General features: G+C 42.8%; 1 protein-coding gene across 5 annotated transcripts in view; it reads right to left on the bottom strand.

Annotated features, from left to right (window-relative positions):
• The window catches only part of CELSR1 (cadherin EGF LAG seven-pass G-type receptor 1), a 163,591-nt gene that overhangs the window by 92,489 nt on the left and 47,488 nt on the right, over positions 1–23,614 (bottom strand). For all 5 annotated transcript variants that reach the window (XM_064422107.1, XM_064422106.1, XM_064422103.1 and 2 more), the window contains exon 2: positions 3,276–3,914. In XM_064422107.1, coding sequence (XP_064278177.1) covers positions 3,276–3,914 — 639 coding nt within the window. The remainder of the gene's footprint in view (positions 1–3,275; positions 3,915–23,614) is intronic.

Here is a 23,614-nt window from a genome sequence, read left to right on the forward strand (position 1 = left end):
TAGCTGCTTCTGCAGTGCTCAAAGATATATGAAATGAAGCTGGAAAAATTATACAGGCTTCATATAGTGTTCAGTAAATTTGTTTGCTTAACTAAAATGACATCCTTTAATCTTTAGTCATGGACACAGCTCTCTGCCATCAATGGCACAACCATTACTGTGTACATTGCTTACTTCCCTATACTGATTTGTATATAAAGAAGTTGTAAGTCTGAAAAAAAAAGGTTAAAAATATATGTACTTCCTCACTCATGTCCTTACATCACAGGAAGTGAATTCCAAATCACCCCAGCCTAGCCAGTAATCAGGTTTCAGAAATACCTTGTGGAAGCTCAGTTTACCTTTGTGCCCGTAACAGAAGACTCCTGAAGACAGAGAAACTTTCATCATGTATAAATGACTAACAATTACATGGAACCAAATGGAGGGCTTCAAAGCAGGGTAGAAAAATAGAGGGAAATTCCATCCTATTAAGATAGGACATAATTGTCTTGTACAGGAAATAAACACTGTATTTTTAGCAGGTGACTAGTCAGATAGAATCAGTACAGGGTTATGATTATGTAGTGATTTCTCACCAAATTGCAGCCTATCTGCCCAGAGAGATGACAGATCTTAGTATTTTCTTATAATTAGTTTTCTATATAGGGCCTTAAATACGAAATGGAAACATGATAGCTCCCGAAGCAGGCTGCATTTCATAGACTATTACCATTCATATTTCATCTTTTACAATTAATTCAAAGATTTGTAGGTACCTCATACTGGTACGTTACTACACCAAGTTAGTACCATGATAAAATTTCAGTAATACCAGAATCTTCCAACCTTCAGACTTGGCAATTCCCTGCTCATTCCAATTTATGGCCACTGCATTCCATGAGCCAACACACACTGCTGCTATTGAAACCAATATATGATATTTAAATTCAAATAGATAGAAAATCTGGATTGCTGTAAACAATAAATTCACAACCAAGCTGGAAACACAACATTATGATTAATAGTTATAAACTGAACTTGCAAATGGATGTGAATATATTTAAAGAAATTATTAAAATCATAGGTAAAATAACAATACTTAAAGGAGACTGGGACAAAATTCAATAATGTATCTTCATGAAATATTTCTGGGAATAGATTACTTGTTGATAACATTTTCAAGCTTGCTCTGTAAAGGGGATGAAAATCAAGGAACTAATGGCCACCATATGTGGGTAGATATTTGGGTTTGATGAACAAAACATTGTTATGCAACATGGAACTTAAAGGCATCAAAGTAACTTAAATCAACCACAGAAGAGGTGATAAATTTCTATTGCATTTACCCGGTGATAAACCAGAAATATTCTACAATATTTGCATCGATTTTTGGGATAAAGTATTCCAGAGCCCTCTTTATCATGGGTGGAAGTGTTTTTCCCTGGCCAATCTGAATGTGATCCAACTGTCCCTCCAAAGAAGAAAGTGTTTCACTCAAGTGTAGTTAACTCTGAAACCTAAAGACAACAAAGCTATAAGCAGTGCTCCCTCCTTAGCTTCTGACCACTTTAATATCCTGACAGCAGGACAGTTAATTTTTAACTCAACAACTATGCACTGAAAAGAGATTTACAGATCAAATCCTTCTTTGTGTATGAATAATATGGTGCTTCTCTTCTAAATATGTGCTGTTTGTTCTGACTACAGCATTAAGTATTAAACACGTTCATCAATTATTAATATAAGCTTATTATCTTTCATTCTAAAAGTGTATTTAGCCTTTTATTCTGAAGATTTCTAGCAAGAGATTCTAAAAACGTGATGGAATGCATATCATTCCAAAACTAAGACATGGATGTATTAACTTCATTTTTATGCGTATCTTTGGTTAATAAATGTTGCTACTTCCTATTTACAGTAGAATAGTATGCAAACATTTTTAATTAAATCTACTGATCATAAAATCTATTTTGTGGTGCCCAATTATGTGTGTATTGTGTATTTATGGATAATGGACTTTAAAATGTATTTCACTGTAGATTTCATTCATGAGAAACTTGGCATGAAAGTAACTCTTCAACAAACACCAAATATCCCAACCATCTCACAGTTCTATTCAGGCTTTCTCCCATCAGGCAAAAAAATTGTCCCCATCTTCTTAGAAAGGTCCTGCTGCCCCAAGCCCTGCACAAATTTGAGGGAGCACCTCCTGTCCCCCATGCTGGGAAAAACCCAGTTCCTTTGCTGCCATGTCCCTGCTCACTAACTCCTGGCTCCTTCCACAGTCACATTTTTGATGACAGCCCAGAGGCAAAAGCCAGTGAGGGAAAACCCTTCCACCTGGAGAGCTGGATCCACATCAACGAGATTTTTTTCACATCAGAATTTAAATAATTTATGGTTTCAATTTTTTATAACTTCAGCAGCGAGAGGCAGTGTTGGGAACCAAGCCCCTCTGCTTCACCCCTTGTTTGCAGGGGTCACAGCAGACATTGCTGAGCTGTCAGTATAAATTACAGCTGGCAGCACGTCAGTGCAGAATGCTTAAATGCGTGTGCAGTTTCAAATACATAAATAATCCCACTGACTTTACTGAAGCACCAGAAAACATTCACCTAGTATTCTTTTGTAACTTCTCAGGAGTGTTTGAGAAGCAGCACTTTGATCTTTATTAGCTGTCAAGTCCATGATGAGGCAAAGTGCGTTCCTCAGCGGGCTGTGGAGACAGGCCTGGAAGCAGCTACATCCTTCTGGAGTTTTATCTGAACATTTACAAACCAGAGCTGAGTTACACTATTTCCCTTAAGTGTGTATTGCAGCAGCTTTTTGGGAACAAGAACAATGCTAATGCTCTGTGCTGGCTGGTGACCAAGGGCTGAGGAGCTCCTACCAGGCTGTGCACCCACACTATGCCCTGGTATGTGAAGGGGCCTGCAATGGATTTACATTAAAACCCCTGAACCAGGAGATGTGTCCCACCTTTTTCCTTCCAGACTGAAGAAATGTGTCTGCATAAAGCATTTTGAGCAGAAATTCACACAGTGCAAATCTGTTCAGCAGCTGACAGTCCCCCTGCATGACCTGGAGCAAGGCACAGTTCCTACCACTGTGCACGCACAGAGATGTGGGACTTACCCTAAGTGACACTCACCAACCTTCTCCTGACTAGAAGGCAGCGCCAGGACTTTTTCTCCCTTTGACTAAGAATGCCAGCAATTTCAGCTTGACACAGAGCTGGCCTGGCTGCTGGTCTACCACACAAATCATGGGCCAAAGATAAGATAAACACATACCGGTGTAGTCCTCGTAGCACTCGCAAGTGTAGCCGCCCTCCCGGCTCCGGCAGAGCCCGTTGCTGCCGCAGGGGTTGGAGTAGCACAGATCGATCTCCGTCTCACAGTAGTCCCCGGTGAAGCCCGGCGGGCACCGGCACCGCAGCCCGTTGATGGGGTGGATGGGGCGGAACAGGACCGTGTTGGAGCTGATGAACGGGGCCGAGCTGTCAAACTTCAGCACAGAGACACACTTCATGTAGTTCTCGCAGGGCTCACGCAAGCAGATGTTGTCGTCGAAAGGCAGCACCCTCTGTGTCGAAATCGTGGTCAGCAGCGTCCTGTTGAGGTAGATCTGCTCCTGCAGGTCCTCAGAGGGGAAGAACTTGTTTCGAATGCCACCAGGGAGCAAGGCTGAGAAGGTCACGTTCAGGATATTGGAGCTGACATCTGTGTCGTTTTGGATGTTGAAAACAAAGATGCCGTCCTTGGCAGTGGAGAGCACGGTTGCCACCCCCTCCACAAAGAGGGACAGGAGGGGAGAAAGGAACCTCTCCTGGGACATGTTCTCCAGCCGCACTGTGATGCTGTTGGTGAGCATATCGTCCGTGATGATGGTGACACGCAGGGTGCAGACTGCAGTGACACTGTGAACGCCATCTGAAGGGAAGAGAGAAAAATAACAGGGATGTCAGAGAGCTTCATTGGCTTCAGCCGACGGACAGGGAGGCTCCCACAGTCTCCTGAAAATGAAACAGACCTGCAAGGCACTCAGTTCTGGGCACCAGGATGAGAGAGGGAAATGTATCCACCTTCTACAGTTATTACCTTTGTAATAATCTACAGTTATTGCCTTTTCTCAGGAAAACAAAATAACATTTCTTAAGAATTGTAACTCAAAGGACTCTAGACATCTCAAAGAGGCAAGAACACCTGGAGAAGATGCCGGGCAAATGACTAGCGAGGGTTAGTGTGTAAACAGTCTGAAGGCTCTATGATGGCCAAGGAAACCAAGAGGAAGGTGTCTCTTGTGACAGTGACCACTACTCTACAACTGCTGCTTTTCACAGCACAATACCAAAATTATCTTCAGGTGTGGTCTCAGGCTTAAGGAGCCGCAACTCTGCACAGAAAATTGTGACCAAAGCTTCAGATAAGTAATTTAAGGAAACAAGTCTTCACATTTGAGTGCTGGAACTTCTTCATTTCTCACATGTAACTTCTCAAAAATATTTTATGAATATTAGAAAAATTTAAATAAAATATGCCTGTAGTAAAATAAATGCCTGCAGTGAAAAGCAGACATTTAAAAACTCTTCAATTTTTTCCTTCCTTTAAGGCATTTCTGATATTGCTATGCCTGTTCTGCAATAAAACCCATGATTATAAAAATATAGCACTAATACCCGACACTGGACTGAGAGTTGCCACTGTAAAATTTCAGCACACCCTGAGGCTTACAGCAGTGCTGTGAATGTACAAATTCTAGATTATTTTGACATTATAGAAAATAATTATGACACAATGAGTGCTAAATTTAATCTAACTTCAATGCATGTGTGGAATGGGAAGTTGCATCATCACTGAAATCAAATAACTTACTTTAAATGTGTCTCCTTGCTAACATTAGGGACTCATTAAAATACAGATTGCATTACAGAAAATATGGTTAGCATTAGAGCAGCATCTAGAAATCCCAGATGAGATCAAGAGTGGCTTCCGGTAGGAAATGTCCCTTCTGAAAGATCTCACAGTGCAAACAAACAACCTTAAATGGCATGAGTTCATCTCATGAGAGAGATTAACTGGTTTGAGTGGCCAATATGAGCCCCAGAGTGGGGTTAAGAACTGAGCCCAGTTTCCTTAGGCCACAGCTCAGTGTCACAGCCTTGGTCTGAAGTATCCCAGTGAAAATAATTACACAATAATCTACTATTAAGCCTGATTTCAATTAAACCACAAGGTACGTGCAGAAATGGATTTTGAATCACATCAATGATTGCAAATTGCATCAGGAACTGTGTTTAAATCAATTAGTGTGAGATCAAAATTCTAACAGCATAGACTGCTAAATATCATTTTGCTAAGGTTTGTTATCTCTAAGTGTAACTTTATGACCTATTATGGTCACGCAGAAATAGAACAGAAAAAACTGGAATTATTTATTTCCTACTCACTGTCACCACTCCATCTCAAGTGTGGTTTTGTTTCAAAACGAAATGTACTGTTGGAAGATTTTTCCTCCACTTTTATCACAGCAATATAGTAAATCACAGCAGCATAATTAACAAAATGCCTTTTGACTCCCTCCTCCTATCAGGTTGTCTGTAAAAGCTCAGCTGTTGACTTTTTCCCCACTGAAGCAGCTTTTATGCAAATAGAAAAATGTCTTCTTCTGTGTGCTACTTTAACTACTGCCTGGCTAAAACAAATCAGCCAGGAGGGGACATTGTCTGGAGTGATCTGTTTGACTTCTCCCAGGTAACAAGTGACAAGAGGAAATAGACCCAGGTTGCTCCAGGGGAGGCTTAGATTAAGTATGAGGAAGAATTTCTCCACCACAAGGGTGCTCAGGCATTGGAACAGGCAGCCCAGGGAAGTGGTGGAGTCACCATTCCTGGAGGCGTTTGAAAGATGTGTGGATGTGGCCCTTGGGGACATGGTTAAATGGTGGGCTTGGCAAGGCAGGGTTAATGGTTGGACTCAATGATATTAAAAGCCTTTTCCAAAATAAACAATCACATTATTCTATGATTCTATGTTCCCATCACAGAAGCTCACATACCGGCTTTCATTTTCTCCCAGGTTTGCAAAAATCTTTATCTTCTGTTCCTCAGACTCATGCTAGAAATCTGTAGTATCAGCTTCCATCAAGACCCAAAGCAACCTTTACAAATTATTGGTAGCCAAAATCATCATTGCAAACTCTTCCTATATGGTCTGTGGATTTCTGGTCAACAGACAACACAGGATAGCAGTATTTTCCTAAATGACATCCTCAGACTAGTTTACCCATGTCTATCATTTGCACAGCTCATTCCCCTGAAAGGCCAGAACAAACTATTAACTTCTTTTTTTCCTAAAGCAATTGACATTTGCCTGTTTGTCCCATAGGGTGCCTGAACTATTTTGCTATTTGTTGCACAATATGCTACAGAAGTTCCCTCATACCAGCCAGAGTGCTGGACAATGGGTCCTTTTTTTAGAAAACACTATGATCTATAGCCCGTGGTATGTATAGTAAGAAGACAAAATACGATCCACTGTCTGACAATGCAGCAGAGTCTACAAACTGTCATAATCAATATCAACTGTCACAATATGCAAGAGCTTCCCAGCATTCACAACAGCTATTCTGACACAGTTAATAAATCACTGGAGAAAAGCCTGGTGTCAGATACCACACAGCCTCCTTGTTCCATGGGCAGCACAAAAGAAAACTGGGCACAGACATATAGCTGCAAAATGAAGTTGTGTTTTAAAAGCCAGCTCAGCTTTGTGCAACCCTGTTGCAGAGCATTAAAATAAAAAGAGAGTAAAAAGGAGCAGAGCATGTGTGCTATAGGCAACAAAAGAATGGCACAGCCATAGAACTGGCTGGACAAGCACCTCTTTCATATCTCAGTCAGGCTGAGAGCAGCATCACAGGATCTGATCAGCTATTCATTCAGAAACTCAATGAAAGTTGAAACAATCTGTGGTTTTATGAGACCAAATCAGTATCTGTTCTACTTTCAACAGACAACATTGGCTTTGAGGTTGGGAACAAATGCAATAAAGAAAGTGGAATTTTTTTTGTCTTTTTTGGGAAATGACTTAAGCCCTAAATACCCAGTAATGTATGTGTTTTGGGATTTACAGCTGAACTACTACATGAATGTTTAAAAGGTTTCCTGTCAGATATGCCAGAGAATTATCATTAGGAAGTACTGTTTTGTGGAGTGGCCATACTTCATGGCCTTCAGTGTTTGGGATGCTCACCATATGCAGCTACCAATCTCCTAAAAAGGCTAAAAAACCATCTGAGCTTCCAAAGGTCTTATGATACAGTCCCTATCATGTTTATGGCAGGTGCGAGATGGTTTCAGTCAGGGTGTGAAACAACCTTCAAGTTGCTACACTGGAAAATTCTGGCTGCACTTTAGTCTTTGGAGCAGATCTTGGAACAGATGAGTGCACACACATTCCCCAGGCTTAGCTGCCACCAGCTCTCACAGCCATCATGTGGGGGCTTCAGCAAAGCTGCTGGATGCAGGAGTCTTCCTGAAGGAGCTCTAAACACTCAGACCATACTGGCAGATGGGATGTGCAGGCATCCTGCTAAGAGTGATTTGAGCAGACAGCCTGGATCTTAGCAACCCAAGCCACCCAGACAGCCTGAGGAAAGGGAAACACAGGACAGAACAAAGAAAGAAAAAGGATTCAACCAATCCTTTGTTGGCTTGGCTCCTAAAATCCCTGTACCAATGGATTTTGTCACTTGGTCCTCAAGTTTCTCTTCCACAAAATAGGGATAATAGCACTTAAGATGTACACTGTGAAGTAGAGGGTACAGATGATGAAATGTTGAGACACTGGGGTAACAACAAAAGCTACACAAATGTCCTTAAGAAATCATAAAAAGCTTCTTTTAAGAGCTGTTGCAGCCAAGTTTATCAAAAGCAAGGTGGAAAGATTAAAATAAGACTCTTACTGTCTCAGAGATCCATGAACAAATGAAGGGAATTCTGAACAGCCTGGTGGCTACACCAAAAATGTGTTCATTACGAATGTGGTCCCTGCACACTCAAATTTTATTCTGGCAATATGGTTCTATGTATAATTTCCACAAAAGTGCTCTCTACAGGGTGGAAATCAAAGTAGACTGTTGTCTTTTGAGTCATTGTCATTGCTGAAGAGGAGACTTAAAACTAGAATTACTCATCTTCATCCTTCATCAAATTAATGAAAAGATCTAATAGCAAACACATATCCTGATGCATTACAAAGAAAAGAAAGACAAGAAAGGCTGATGAAAGCTTGATGCTCTCTAAAACACATTAATAACTAGAAAATTGTTCCATTATTACCTTTACTTTACAACAAACCTTATCAAATCTGATACTTTAATCTCAGCTTTCTATCTTCTGTCAGTCCATAAACCAAAGAATTTTATTATCTACAAATGTAAACACAGCAAAGTTTAACTGAAATGCATATTTGGCAATGGCAGCACCTGGCCAGAAAGGTTCTTTTGTTTCTTTTTTAAGTTTGCAGAAATAAAATAATTAACACTATTTTTAGCTTATTACATACAAAGGTCCTAGTACCAATTTTGAAAGCTGCATACTTTATACTTTAGCATCAGAGCTTTCTTTCACAGATATACCAACCCCAACCCATTCCAATTTTGCTTTATAACACATCTGGAAATAGCAGATGCCAGTTTTTACAACAGCCATGCAAAATCCTTGGCTAGCAATCCACAGGTTCAAGTAACCTCTTGCTCTTCCCAAGTCATAAGAAGCAGCTGTGGCCATGGGGAGCAGCCACTGCTTCGTAACAGATCTTGGAATGATCAAAGCTGCATCCCATTGTTTCCAGCCATGTCTTCACATACAGGAGTTAATACACACCCAGTCCAGCACTAAAGCTGGAATTACTGATAAGGATGCTGTGCTTTCAGTGTCCTCTCCACTGCTTGGGTGGCAGTAGCACATCAGTAGCACCAGGTCACAGAAATGGATACTGCAGGCAGTGCTTGCCTGTCTGAGCAGGGCTGGCACCCAAACCACACTTCCCGCTGAGCAAACAGCAGTAAAAAATCAGCATATGTCAATAAAAGTGAGACAGAGTGCACAGTCCTGCCCTGAGCTTTAGTTTGCCTCAGGGAATCTGCCACCATTGCAGGGCTGACTTCTTTCCTTGCATTGTGCTTCCACCACCATGGAAGCATATTTAAAATGCATCAAATATCAGTGTGCTAATATTGTCCCTTCCAAACCATTGCTGTAGGCACTACAAAGCTTCACTTTCATGAGCAGAAGTAAGAACTCTATGAACACCCATAAGATAAACTCTTTAAAATATCTTCTGTGTCACTGCAAGTTCAGGAGCTTATAATGCAAAGAAAATATCATGAAAGAAAATAAACTGCACAGAAAATGGCAGGTGGAAGCCTAAGTAAGATTCCTTGCTAAAACACCAGGAAGACATGACCAGAAAGGGAAAAGGAAAATAGGCATCACTGTGAATTTAAAGATCCCCCATCTCAGGGTTTTCCCAGTTAGCAAGCAGCCTCACTGAGGAAGTGTTGCAGGTTAGAAAGAGTGTATGACCCCTGTTTTAGTGTCCTCTCAGGGCACTCTAGAAAAGGAAGCAGGTGATGGTTTTGGTCTCAGCTTTCCAAAAGACAAGCACAATGTCCAGTGGCAAATATCCTCTCTGTGTCCCTGAAGAGTCTCTGTTTTGTAGCTGGAACAGCTCAAAGTGCAAAGGCCTCTTTTGCTAGAGAAAAGTGATCTTAAATGATATAGTAACAGAAAAATAACTTCCATGAGAAATACACCCTATCATTGCTTTGTAAAACACATAAACATATTGTGTATAATATCCTATTATTTCTTAGACAGGCACTAATGAATTCTGTCAAAGCCTCCCTTTCCTTGGAATCAGAAACACTGCTGATGAGCAATTCCGTCAATACGTCAGGTTGGATGCAACTATACAGAGACTGTCCTTGGCCACATGAAGCTTATGTTATTGATTTTGTCCCTTTGTTTCAGGCTGCCAGTCAGCTCCCTGCATTTAGGAACACTGACTGCCAACACAAGTTGTGGCTTTGGAAACAATATATTAAAATAACTATCTATTATTCACACAGTGCCAAAGGGTCATGTTGGAACTGCTGCTGTTAAGAATGTCAAAGTCCAGGTCTGCTCCCAAGCCTGTTACACCAACAGGATGATACCCGTGGACTTCAGTGGGCTTCACTCCCTGCCAAAATTTGGCCTAGAGCCTAATTCCCAGAGTCATTGCCAGTGCACTCACACAGAGCTTCACTCCTGACCCTGCAGCTCCAAACAAGAACAGTCTGCCCTGGAAATGGTGCAGGGTTGAAAAATCAGAATGGCAAGAGCAGAAAGCAAACAAGAGGGATGAGCAGGACAAGCATGTGGACACAAACATGCTCCATGGACAGCACCAACTGAGCTGCAAAGGTGCAAAGGGTTTCCCTAAAATCAGGTGTCTGAATCTGTACCTCAACATCTCTCATTTTCCAGGAAGGATGAGCAGCTGCAGCCACCCTTCAGCAGATGCTCTGTTTTGAAAATATTGGCCAGTGCTGGCCAGCATCATTTGGAGGAAAGAAGGTTTGGAGCACTCACAGGAAGAGGAAAGACAAAGATGTGTTACAGGGCTATTTTAGATTTCAGGGTGAGGTAAAGCAGGAGGCAGCTGAGGTACATGGTGTATGCAAGTACCTTGGCAGGTCCTGACTGAGCTGCAAGAAAGGGGAAAGACATATCTTCAGGAGAAAAGGTGTCTGGGATTAACTACAGAAGATTGGCAGACTGAGGGAAGACAAGCAATAGTCCACACTGGCAGAGTGAGGGCCAATGTGTGACTGTGCCAGTGACCAGATCTCCTTAAAGCAGCATGAACCACATTACCTCCAGCACTTCCTGCTGCCACTGCAGCAACTCAGAGCAGCCCAGGGGTCTGTCCCAGGCCAGCCAGGCTATGGGATATGCCTCTGGGTCATGGCTATGCCAGGCTGTGCCTTGCCACTGCACCGCCCAAGGCAGCATCAGCCACATCCCCACTTGTGAAAGGATGTCAGGGTCACTGCAAGCAATGGATCCCAACAAGTGTGTTCAGACACTTCCAGGCAAAGCCACCTCTTCTGCTCAAAGCTGTAGGCACACTTAATTTCAAGTCAAATCTTAATGTACTTATTTTTGCAAAGAAGATAAGTATCTGGGACACCTGGGGAAAGTGGGCAGTGGCACTTGGGGTTCTCACCCCACCGTTCCCTTGGCAGCAGCCATAGCTGTACCAGCTAAATCAAACAGCTAAATATACCCAGATTGTGGGAGGATAAATTGTGCATAAAGCAACTGTGAATTCCCGACGTGCATAAGAGAAAAAAACAAACCAATTTTGGCATTGTTATCTTTAATGTAGCCTGTGCTGTTCAGGATTATTTACTTTGTACACAATACTGAAAAGAAAAAGAGCATATATGAGTCTGCAGCTTGAACAGGGGTTAAGAACAAATTGATGCCAACTGGATTGCTCAACATTGTACAAGACTGCTGTTCTGAAACCAGCACCTGCAAGCTGAGAATTCTGAAATGTTAATTCAGTTGATAACACTAGTCTGGGGGAACATTTCTGGAGGGTAGGAGGAAAAGCAAGTTGGATCTGCTGACAGGAATAAGCCCTCTTGACTTCTAACTGCAGCAAAGTTGAAGATACACCTAATTTCCTTGAACACCCTCCCACAGAATCACTTCTTGCTCTTCAGGTACCTGGTGCCCATGGGCTATAGCTTCTCTAGGGGGTGAGATGCAGGCAGGGGGTGCTGACAGGGATGCAGGAGCAACAGGTTGAACAAGGAAACAAATCCCTGTCCTGAGCAGAAAGCAGAAGTAGAAGGGATTTGGGACATTTAGAGGGAAGTATGATATGTGGGAAGATAGCATGAGCATGCTAACAACCATGCTTACTGACTATTTAACTAAAGAGGAGATTTTCCTTCTAACTAAAATGCAAAGCAGTTTTCCTTCTGGGCTCTGCACACCTGCCTGTACCTCAGCTGGTTTTCCTTGTTAGCAAGGACTGGCCAGACTCCCCTGCCCAGCTGTGCTCGACAGCAGGGCTGGCTCCCCACCTGAGCATCCTGCCCTGCTCTGGGCTGTGCCAGGTGGGGTGCACAGCCCAGGGACCCTGCCCTGCTCTGGGCTGTGCCAGGTGGGATGCACAGCCCAGGGACCCTGCCCAGCTCCCTGCATGCCAGCCCTTGGTGGGGTACACAAGGAGCCCACCCTGCTGCTTCTCCACAGCCAGCTGCCAGCCACAATGCAGGTTCCAGGCTCCCACTGAAGACAAGGATTTCCATTTAATGCTAATGTCCATGGAAACTGTGCATCTTACAGCACTCATCTGACCTGTTCAGCTGAAAACCCCTGCTCCAGATCGCTACACCAGATAAATTCATAGACTGACTTGCTGGGGGCTCCAGCACCTCCCATAGAGCTTGATCTTGTTTAATGTATAATCAAAACAATTGCCTAATTACTGCAATAATTTACTCTGAACTTTAAAGGGAGAGGGGTTTAATATCATTCACATTTTAATTCTAATGAAATGCAGAGGTAAATGTTGTTAGCCAAAAGACAGTTTCCCAGCAGACTCTCATGGCTTGCAGCCTCATCTTGCAGTGTGCCGCAGTGGCTTGGTGGAGGCAGAGATGCCAGCCAGCATTGAGGTGTATGAACCCCAGCCACAGGGAGCACTGCTGTCCACTCACCCCACAGCCAAAAGGCTTTTCCTGAGCCTCCACCTCCCCAGCTGTATCCAGAGGTACACAGGAGTCAAAAATCCATGAAAGCACTGGACAAACAACTGCAGTCATGGGATGCTCCAGCGTTAAATCTCCATTCAGGCCGTGGTCTTCAAGTAAATGATGCATTTTGTACAGAGGACATAAGAGCAGTGTGTTTACCCTGAGATGCTTTTACGTCATTTACCCCACTTCAAAAGGGACAGCCCCTGTGTGGGGTGCCTGGCTGTGCTGCTGGGGGGACAACCCATGGGCAGCCATAAAAGCCTCCATTCTCCTCACAGCTACACATCCCCTGCAAACATTTTTACTCATGGTTTCTGATTAAAGCAAGAACTTCCCCAAGCAAGCCAGAGTTCTATTCAAATCTCTCTTTGCAGTTTCAAAGCAGGAATGGATGAAAACTGTTTTGAGGATGGCAAAGGTGAGGTGGGAAGAATTGGGGTGGGGGCCTGGGAGTTTCAAAAATGGGAGCAGTGCTAAGGAAATTGCTTCTCTGCCTCACTCTTTGCACCCATACTGCATATTAGTAACCTCAAAAGTATCCTTTCAAAACAACATCAGCAAAATGAAATCCATGAGGTTTATCTCTCTAAATGTCTCCATATTCCCATGTTGCTTTTGCCTGGAGATATGCTCTCTGCTCCTTGCTGTGACCCACAGTGAAATCACTGGGACACTTCCTGCTGGATGAGGTTCAGGTTTGCTATCTTGAGTGGGGAAAAAAAGGGAACAATGAAAGAAAGACAACAGTTATGTTTACACACAAGCTTTCAAAACAGTTATGTATCAACTGAAAGTTATTGATATGTGGGGTGATGCAGCTGTGCCCAGCTCTCTGAAACAGAAAAACCACCAGAAAAATTCAGCTGTGGTAGCTCAACAGGTTGCTGACTGTGCTCATGCACTATGGAGGCCCAGCTTGGGGAAATAAGAGGGTTCTTAGGCATAAGGCCACTTCTTTTCTTTTGGTTTTCTGTAGGTTCTGTCATCCTAAGGCATTTGCAAATCAATACAAGGTAAAAACAGAGGGCTATCTCTCTGGGATAGGGCAAGCAATAATGGCTACATGTCAGCTTCCACATGCACCAGGCGCAGGGAAAAGTTGGTCCAGCTACTCCTCCTGCTCCAGGAGACTCAGACTCAAACATGAAGGACCCACATAAACAAGGTAACACTCTCAGGCTGCTTCACTTCTCAAATTTTTGATGGGAGAAATGACAGAGCATGGATGTACCATCTGTAGCACACATATCCAAAAGAAAAGGTTTCACAGACTTTATAACTCTAACTTTTCTCCTTTCCTCTCTCAAGCTAAATTAATGTTTAAGAATTCTTAATAAGAAGTAGATAAACCAAGAGAAGAGATGGGGTCTATCATGGTCTATCCATTGGGATCTGACAAAAAATACACCCATCTCCCACAGTCTGAAAAATTTCAACTTTCAACTAGCTTAATTCCATTAAAAAATCTCAAGAATTAAAATGTTCAACAAAATATCACATTTTCTTTCATTTTTGATTTCAAAGGGAGTAGATTTTCCTTTTTATTACTAGATTTTCAGCTGACCAGTTTAGCTGGTCTTTTCTGTTAACTGAGGTCTGCTGACTTAAGCAGAGTAAGAAGGAAATACGCAAATCAGAAACTTGAGGAAATAAATGTAAGCAAATAAGAAATGTAAATTAAAAAAAATTGCTTGCATCATGTGATTAAAGAAGTACAGACACAAAGACAAAATAAACAGGTAAAACCACCCTTACCAAACTTTCAAAGTTTTGGGAAAGACTCACCAGGCAGCAGGAATATTTACAGGGAAAATGCTATGCTCTGTTGATAGGCGACCTGCACAATCTTCTAAAAATGTAATGCAAAAACAACCCCCTTTTGATTAACTAACCACCTACACATCACTGACCACTGGCAATGAGATCATGGTGGGTTTGGCTGCATGGTCCACTGAGATTATTCTTGGATCCCTGCCGTTAAAACTAGAATGCTGGACAAGAATCAAAAGAGACAAAGCACTTGTTTCCTGTTTCTATAGTACTGAACCTGTAGTGGGTATTTTTCTCCCCAAAACTTTTCCAAAGACAAAAGCAGCCACCCATACAAAATGTGGAGAATGCCAGAGCCTGACTCCTATCACTGCACGCCATCTCGGGAAGCCGATGCAGGGAAAGGGCAGGTCAAGTTATGACAGAGGAAAGTGGGTAAGACAGTGACTGGGAGCCACTGGTGAAACACAGAAACTACACTGATCTTCAGAAATGATACTGTAATCTCAAATGCCTATCTAAGGATTCCTATTCAGCTGAACTGTAGAAATGAAGTCATAACCACATGATTCACTTCTTTAAGAATCTGATAAGATTTTCTGCCAGACACTTTGCAAGACACAGATCTGGAGCAAAATTTTGCATTCTAGGACTAATGTAATACTATCCAAAAAATTCCATAAGGAAAAGATTATCTTTAAAGGAATTTACTATAATGGATAAATGGAGAAAAAATTTGTGCTGTCGATACATGTTTGATCTTAGCACAACATCAGCAGGGCATCACCAGGAGCGTGCCAGGCTGGGCTCTGCCAAGCAGCCACATGTTTCTGGCTAAGGGCAGGATTACTTTCTCTTCTGGGTGATGGTTCTTTCCTTCCTATTCTGCCAAATTTGCAGACAATACGGGCTACTTCTATTTGGTGAAATCAGGGAATTCAACAGCAAACAGAGCCTCACTACAAGAGCATGGCAAGACCCAGCAGGCATGTGCCCACCACACAGCAGGGCAGGATGACTCCCTGGGACACCTGCATCATGGACAGCAGAAAGTTTTTCCAGGTCAGTGAGAATTAATTCACAATTTCCCGGCATCCCATTGAAAACTAATGCTCCTGCCAGACCACTGGACATTTTAACACCTGTAGAAAAGCCTTCTCTTTCAACATAAGCAGAATTTCCAGGTGTAGAAGAGGACATGCACAGTGAAAGCTGGATATATGATGACCTCAGTGGTGGCATGGAAGCAGCATTTTCCAACTAGCATTGAATAAACCACCCATGGGAAAAAAAGGTTTCTGTACATTAAGTTTTCCCAGGGTTGTTTGTATATTCTACAAAACCTAAAGAATTTATGTATCTCCTTCATTATAGTACCAGTAGGTTCCTAATAATATCTTTAAAGCTATTATTTTTCATTGTTTTAGTTATGCTTTATGGAAAAATATAAAATACTGAGCATATGTAAAATATACTCAAAAACTGTCACCATTAATGTTGAGTCTTAAAATGTAAATCACCCTGGTAAAACACAAAAATCTTCATTCTAGAAATCCCTACCCCTGTAATCCCACTGATCTCAGCACAGCCTGACCATTACAGGACTGCTGGACATGAAGACTTCAGCCTGAGCTTGGAGACTACTTTGGTACAATATCAAGAATGTGCAGCTTGCTGAGAAACCACTGAGTCACAAGGATGAAATTTCACCAAGCATTCGTAGAGGTTCATCCTATCACCTTTCCATAAAACATACCACACCCATGTCCTCCATTTGTAGGCATGCAATGAGATAACTGTTATCCCTGAGAGAACATAAATACTAATTTTATTTTTTAAATATAGTTTTTAAAATTTAGTAGTACACACTATGAACAGCACTTGACTGTAAATCAGGATTTTTCCATGGAAATACCTTATCTGAATTCCTGCAGGATGCTTCATACTGTGGAGTCACTTCCCAAGAGCTCAGACAATTGCAGAAGTTTAATAAGTAGAAAGCATTTGTGTTTCAGTGTCCAGAGCACATCTTTTCACCACCTAAGCTCTGAGTTCAACTGGACAGACCGTATATCAGTTCTTTGGACCATGCCTCTGAGTCCAGACGTTACTTCTCTCTCTCCACTTAAAATTAGGCTTATGCCATGGCTCAACTCAAAGACAAAGTTCTCCAAAGAAAAATGTATTTCAGCTATTTTAAAATTTTCTCCATTTTTGAAAACCTCTTTAATCCTGTTTACATTTAGTTTGATATTTCTCTATTTAGCCAGTGAGCATCTTCATGAAAGAGCTTCCTCAATGCTGAAAAACCACTCGGTTTTAACACCTGCAGTCATTGTACTGCATTAATAACCCCAAAAACATCCCACATGGGAAGATTTGCTCCTTGTCTCCACAGGGCCTACCAGAAACCCCCTCCTGCTTCCCAGCCTGCAGATCCCTGAGCTGGGTCCTGAGACAGCCAAACCCTACCCATGGCTGCAGGACCTCACAGCACTGGCTGCTTGAAGCACTAACTTGGATATCTCACAGGTGGGCTCATGCAAAAGAGAACTAGAGCTTTAGTATTTGCATGGAAAGAACTATTTCTCTCTGGATGTGACAGCTGGCAATGGGGAGAGAGGCAAAGCAGCTGTAACTCAGACCACGAGGTTTATAGGGCTGCCAGCATGCCCGTGCAGCACAGGAAGCAGCAGCAGCAGCTCCACACAGGCCAATGTTAGTGGAAAGAACAGCAAAATTCACAAAAATGTGTGCCAGGCAAGGGCTGGCTTTGGCATGCTCCAGGTCACAGGGAGCACAGGCAGGAGGCTGGGTGAGGGCAGCGTGGTGACCAGCAGCTCCACAATTTGTCACACAGATGTCATTCCTCGTGTCAGAAAACTCAGAGCAAGATGCACGTGGAAGTGTCATGACAGGTGGCTGCAATGTCTGGAAAAAGCATCAAGTGTAGAAACATTTCCACCAGAAATATTCCAAAACAGTAGAATTCTTGATCACCAGCTCAGGCTGATTCCTGTGACTGCTAACAAGAAGTGGATGCAGCTCTTCCTCCACGACCCCTAGAAGAACACTGAATTGTCCCAGAGAAGCTGCTTTTACTCCTCTATTTTTTTTTTCTTTCTGTCCTCCCAGGAAAAACAAACTGCTGCATTTGTAGCTACGAGGACATGGAGGTAGGAAAGGACAGCTCACATGGGCCTGCTTCTTTGAGAAGTGATGCAGAAGCAAACGCCAACAGTGCATTTCATGGTGGAAAACTGTTCACAGGCATGAAGCCCATGGGGTGAGGTGTGTTTGGCCAGACTCAAGCTTTCATGAACTCCAACTTCATTAGAGTAAAACTTAAAAGTGCTTCCTCAGTTGAAAAACATATTTTCTACTTTGTTTCCATTAAAAAAAGAGAACAATCTTCTAATTAAGGATGGAAGTAGAATTAAAAGCAAAAAAAAAAAAAACAAACCCAAAAAACAACAAAAAAAACCCCAATCAAAATAAAATGTTCAAGCTCAAAATAAGATATTCTAGCCCTGGAAATGTTACCAATTTGTCTTTGTGTCCTTCTCAGAGACCTGTTTGGCAAAGTGGACATTTCACAGTCTCCTCTTACGGAAATCCAACGCCACGCTTTTGCTTCAGGACTGCTGCCAGCTCCGTGTTTAGTGGATAAACCCTTTCACATTTGTCTTTGAAAGAGGCTCTTGTGAACAGGAAGCTGTGCTGTGACACCAGGCTCCTGTGCTCTTTAAAACAGCCCAAGCTCTGCAAATGACCTCCCTCATCTCGCTTCTCAGCTGGCTCGAGACATCTCCTACACGTTGTTTCTCCAGCAGTAACCTGAGGCTTCAGAAAATGCTGTAACAGGTGGTCAAAGTTAAGTCAGCACCCAGAAAAAGGAAACATTTTAATATCACCTACCTAATGCACTTTTCTGTCTTTAGATGTTTACACTCATAATCAGAATTTAGGGTGTTTTTGTATCGGTCCATGACTCATACCCAGACACTACTCAAAGCCAATAGATATGATATTACAATTTCTTTAATTTAACATCATTTAACATTTGCTGCATTTTACTGACTGAGTCATCTGGAAAGCACAGGATACTATGGAGATCGTGGAAGTACAGAGGGGCTCCTTAGGTCTCTGAGTGCATCTTGTACCTCTCTTTCACAACTTTTATTTGCCAATCAAGTAATGATATTTCTGTAATTACTTTAAAGTACTGAGCTCACTTGATGCATGCTGGGCACTGTCATGCAAGTCATGGGATTTGAATAATTATACTGTCCTAGAAAATACCAAACCAACATCCCAACACACCAGCAGAAGCTGAGACATGTCAAAAGAAATAATCTGGCAACAAGGTCATATGAGCATGAAACAGACTATTTCTCTTTTATCACTCACCACTCTAAAATAAATTGGGTGTTTCCCTCTCCTCTTTCCAAGCACAGAGTTACACACTCAGCAGTGCTGAGCTCAAAACAGTCTCTCCCCAAAGTAGTAAAGTAACTGCTCTGCTCTGGAACATCTCTGGTGTACTGGAGTTATTTTAGGTTTGCACACAGGCACCAGGAGGCAGAATCTAGCCAAATCACTTTAAAAAGACTGAACTGCTTGAGATAAATACCTGAGAATCCACCTCTTAATACGCCATTGCTCTAATTTCTCTTCTTAAAGCATTTGCACCAGTAATCAGAGGTGATCACTGAGCTCCATCCTGCACCTTTAATTAAAGTCTGTTTCTGAAAGCCCTGTCTAGAGAGACTAATCCCTCTCTTCTCAGCTGCTGGACTTGCACAGGAGGGCAAAGAGGCAGATGCATGTTTGAGGAGGTGAACAGGTCCCAGTTTGGCACCCCAAAATGTCACAAAACATCTACTGATACTCAAGCCAGCTACTTCAAATGCAAATTGCCAACTGTCAGTAAAGAAGTGGGCAGAGAAACACATGCAGGGGAAAACCATGAATGCAGATAGCAAAACTAATCATTCAAGGGTAACTACATATTAGTTTTTGTTTGGTACTCCCAGTGTGGGCTCAGTCTTGTCAGCCCTTGCCTGAAGCTGATGCTTCTGTTGGAGCAGATGCAGAGAGCTTGCAAAGAAAACTGTAGGAAATCCTCCCTCAGAGCTCAAAGGAGATGAGAAAGAAAGGAGTGCTGCCACACCAACAAAAGCAAATACAGTCCTCAAAGCAATAGTATGGTGGCTGACAGGATCCTCATGAGCGAAGGAATAACATCAGAGAGCTACAGCTACCATGCTGCTGTAGGCATAGTATGTCAAGATTTCCACATCATTAAGGTCACTCTGCAGCCTTCACCAGTGATACATTGACACTTACCCTCTGTTTTGTCAGCACAGAAGGATTCCACCTCCCAGCATCAGATTTACCCTACAGTTCATCTCCTCTCAGTGTCTGTCCCTTTTTCCACCTCCCAGAGCGACCACAAAGTTCTCCCTCTGTTTCTCACTATAAACTTCTCTCTTCTGAAGCACTGCTGGGAAACTGCTCTCCTGTGACAGCAGGTGACAGCAGGTGCAAGTGGCTGCAGCCACTGATGCCTTCTTCACATGTTCATGTAGATAAGGAAAGGTCCCAACTGCTTAAGTACGAAGACAAATGGCCTTGCCCTTCCACCATCCCTCACCCAGAATGAGCCTTGCAAACTTTTACCATCTCCTTTTCCAGCCCTAGGGCTGCCTGTCCTGTGTTCATACATCTGGCTCTGGGTCTCAGTGGGCTGCTAAAATGCAAGAAGAGAAGAGTAACAAAGCAAAGGTATCTCTTGCAGAAAGGGATTTATGGTCCCAGGGCTTATGTGTGTGGAGAATTGACTCTGTGGGCTTAGAGACTGCTCAGACTGACTGAGCCGCAGCTCCTGCAGAGACCAGCGCATGGAAGGGACACAAGGAACCCAAAACTCTGCTAACTACACTCAAGAAGCAAACACGAGCCAAAGCCTGGAGACACAGAGATGACCTGAGTGACCTTGACTGTGACTATTTCACTGTGAAGAGCCAAAACCTGTAGTCTGTAAGAAAGAGAATGGGATGTGATGCTACCTTCTGGGAGTTTAGGATTAATACAATACACATATGGAGGGTGGATCAGCTCAAGAATCCTGGGGAATTTTCCGAGACAGTATTTTCAAGTGAAAACTACTGAGAAGGGCAGCAGGGATGTCAGTGCTTAACAGGATCATGTTAGAAACGTGTGGCTAGAAAAGGCAGGAAGAAGGCCCCCCTGCAACTGCTCTGGTACCCAGTGCAGGTCAGCAGAGACTGCACAGCAGCCAAGGGATGCAGGAGGGCCACAGAAATGACTCTGCAGTGGCAGGGCTCAGGGTGCTTTCTTCAATGAAAGGTTAGTACTAAGATTAAATGGTCTTAAGCAAAGAGGGTGCTAACCTCCCTGTGTTCACAACTGACAGTTCAGAAGAGCTTCAAGATAAGTGCAAAACACCAGGAGGCACTTGGCTCTGAGGTCTCAGTACAGGCTCCAGCACAGAGTGTAAAAGAAAATATAAATGTTTTTCTTACACCTGAAATATACATTCTTACAACAATATACATTAAGAAGCCAAGCCACACAGGGCACACTGATAGCTGGTGTTTGCCTCCACTGCCCCCAGTATGTAAACATCTTCCTAACACAGACATACCTCTCAGGTCTGTGTAATCTGGGTTTTCTGTAAGCCTGGGGAAATGCCTGAATATTTAACTCGGCAAAGCCAACTCTCTGCTCCTTTTTATGGCCTTAAAGAAACCCTGAAGAGTCAAAATACTAATTTAAAAAGTGAAATATAAGTGCTTGGTGACAGCTAATTGATGTACACACACACAATGTGGAGGGTATGAGAAAGAAGTGAGCTATGCAAAAATGTTAATAAATGATGCAATTTGTGACCTAGGCAACACCACCAAACAGAGAACAATGATTCTTGGACTAGCAATGGAGAGAGAGAATGGAGGCTCAGGGGTGGGTGATGCGATGCTAGATGTTGCTAACAAAAACCCATATAACAATGAAGAAAATAAGGAGGTAAAACACTATGGGAGTGAAAAAATGGGATAAACCCCAAAGCAGATATAAGAGGAAACCAGGAATAAACCACACCACAATGTAAATTTGCTTGGCTTTTCACACCTTGCAAAGAGGTAGGGAATTTTAAGACACTATGAATTTCCATACATGCTAGATTCTGCTAGTGGATCTATAGAACAGCTCTGTGATACAGAAACAATAGAATCTAACTACAAGAAAAGAGATTTGAGAGGACTTAAGAATTAAAGGAACAACTAGCTGGTAATGCAACATGTGGCAGTTTAGTGCTAGTAATGAAGAAAAAAAGCAGTCAGCATAGTTAAAATTGATTTGCCAAATACAAGTAAATTTTTAATACTAGTAATGCTTCCATCTGCAGGATTCAGACATGAGAAGCCAGCTTAATCCAACAGGAACTTCACTGGTTGCACTTTTCTTAATACAGACTAGTTACTGATAAAAATGATAGATGATAAAAGTGGGATATCTTCAGAGTGTTTTTTCCTGGAATCACAGAAGTAACTTCCAGTCCACCTGCACTTGAGAGATGGTCACAGAGCGCTGAGTTCACAACTGCTGCCTGTGCCAATCTAAGTGGGAGCACCACAGTGACCTCCTTTAACTCTTGCCTCCCTCCTCTCCGTTAACTGCCCTCTGGCTGCAGGGCATCCCGCGGGCGGGGCTCCCGGTCCCGGGAAGCCGCCGGGAGCAGAGCGCGTCCCGCGGCTCATCCCGCCCGGCCCTCGGTACCGCGCGTTCGATCACACAGCCCCGGTCAGTGCGCCGCGGGAAGGACGAGCTGTCCCGTTCAGGGAATGATGCAGATGGAAGCTCCTGCATTTGTTATCCTCAGGCTGGTTTCACAAGGACTATGCCTCTATATAGCCTGGTGACACCGTGACAGGCAGCAAGTGATGTTTGGGGATTTTACAAGCAGGAAATACTTGGGTTCTCTTCTACCTCTGACACAAAAAGTTACTACGCATTTACGCAAATGACTCCAGGAATACCAAAACTTATAGTTACTTTATTGACATATTGATAAAAGTAATAATAGATGATTTTTTAAAAAGTATTTACAGATTTTTCCCTGAGGTCTCTTCTTGAGCCACCTGATAATACTTTCAGGTTTTAAGCTCCATTTCACCAATAAAGGGTATTTAAAAATTATTTTAAATCAAATCCCAGCCATCCAGAAGGCTCCATCCAACAGGCACCTCATGCTTGGCAAATGCACCATGCTGTAATGCTCCTGCTGCAGCACAGCAGCTCTGTCCCCTCTACTGTCCTCAGCCATGAGAAACTTTCTTCCATCCTCTCTCCACCTAACATGCTCAGGAGCCTGTTCCTCTTGACACTATTGCCCCAGAGGAAAAAAAAATTATAAACACTGGCTTACTAGCTGGGAATGGTTTAAGTGTACTCCTCCTCCTAGCAGAGCTGAGAGCAAGGAGCTGAAAGGTGATGTGCATGAGAGTTCCTTTGATAAGAGGCCAAGAAGTGACATGAACAAGTTAATCAGGCCTTCAAACCAGACATGCACATCTGGGACAACTATCTCAGGCTTCCATCTGACAGGAGAATAATCCTGCTAATAGGAGTCTTTCACCCCAGGTTGAGTGCTCCGGCAAAAGAAAAAAATTAAATTAGTTTAATTTAGCTTCTCTCTGGTTCTTACTGGTGTTTGAAACACTAATTCATGCCATGCAAAAAAGGGTGGGATTTTGCTACAAGAGTTTTTTCCACGGGTAAATTAAATCCCAGTTTGGTCACTCTGGGACCTTTTGCACTGAAACTCCAACTATAGTAATTTTGGGTGCAAAGAAGGTGGCCTCCCAGACACAACTGTGGAACTGCACACACACCATCCAAAAAGCCAAGCCCAGCACACTGATCTCCAGCTTCCCATTGTGAAGGAGAGCTGGGCTGTCCCCCACCACCCAGGGCAGGATGGTTCTCAACACCCTGAGTGGTGCAGGATAAG

Source organism: Passer domesticus, chromosome 5, assembly GCF_036417665.1.
Source record: "Passer domesticus isolate bPasDom1 chromosome 5, bPasDom1.hap1, whole genome shotgun sequence".
In the NCBI taxonomy this organism is placed as follows: Eukaryota; Metazoa; Chordata; class Aves; order Passeriformes; family Passeridae; genus Passer; species Passer domesticus.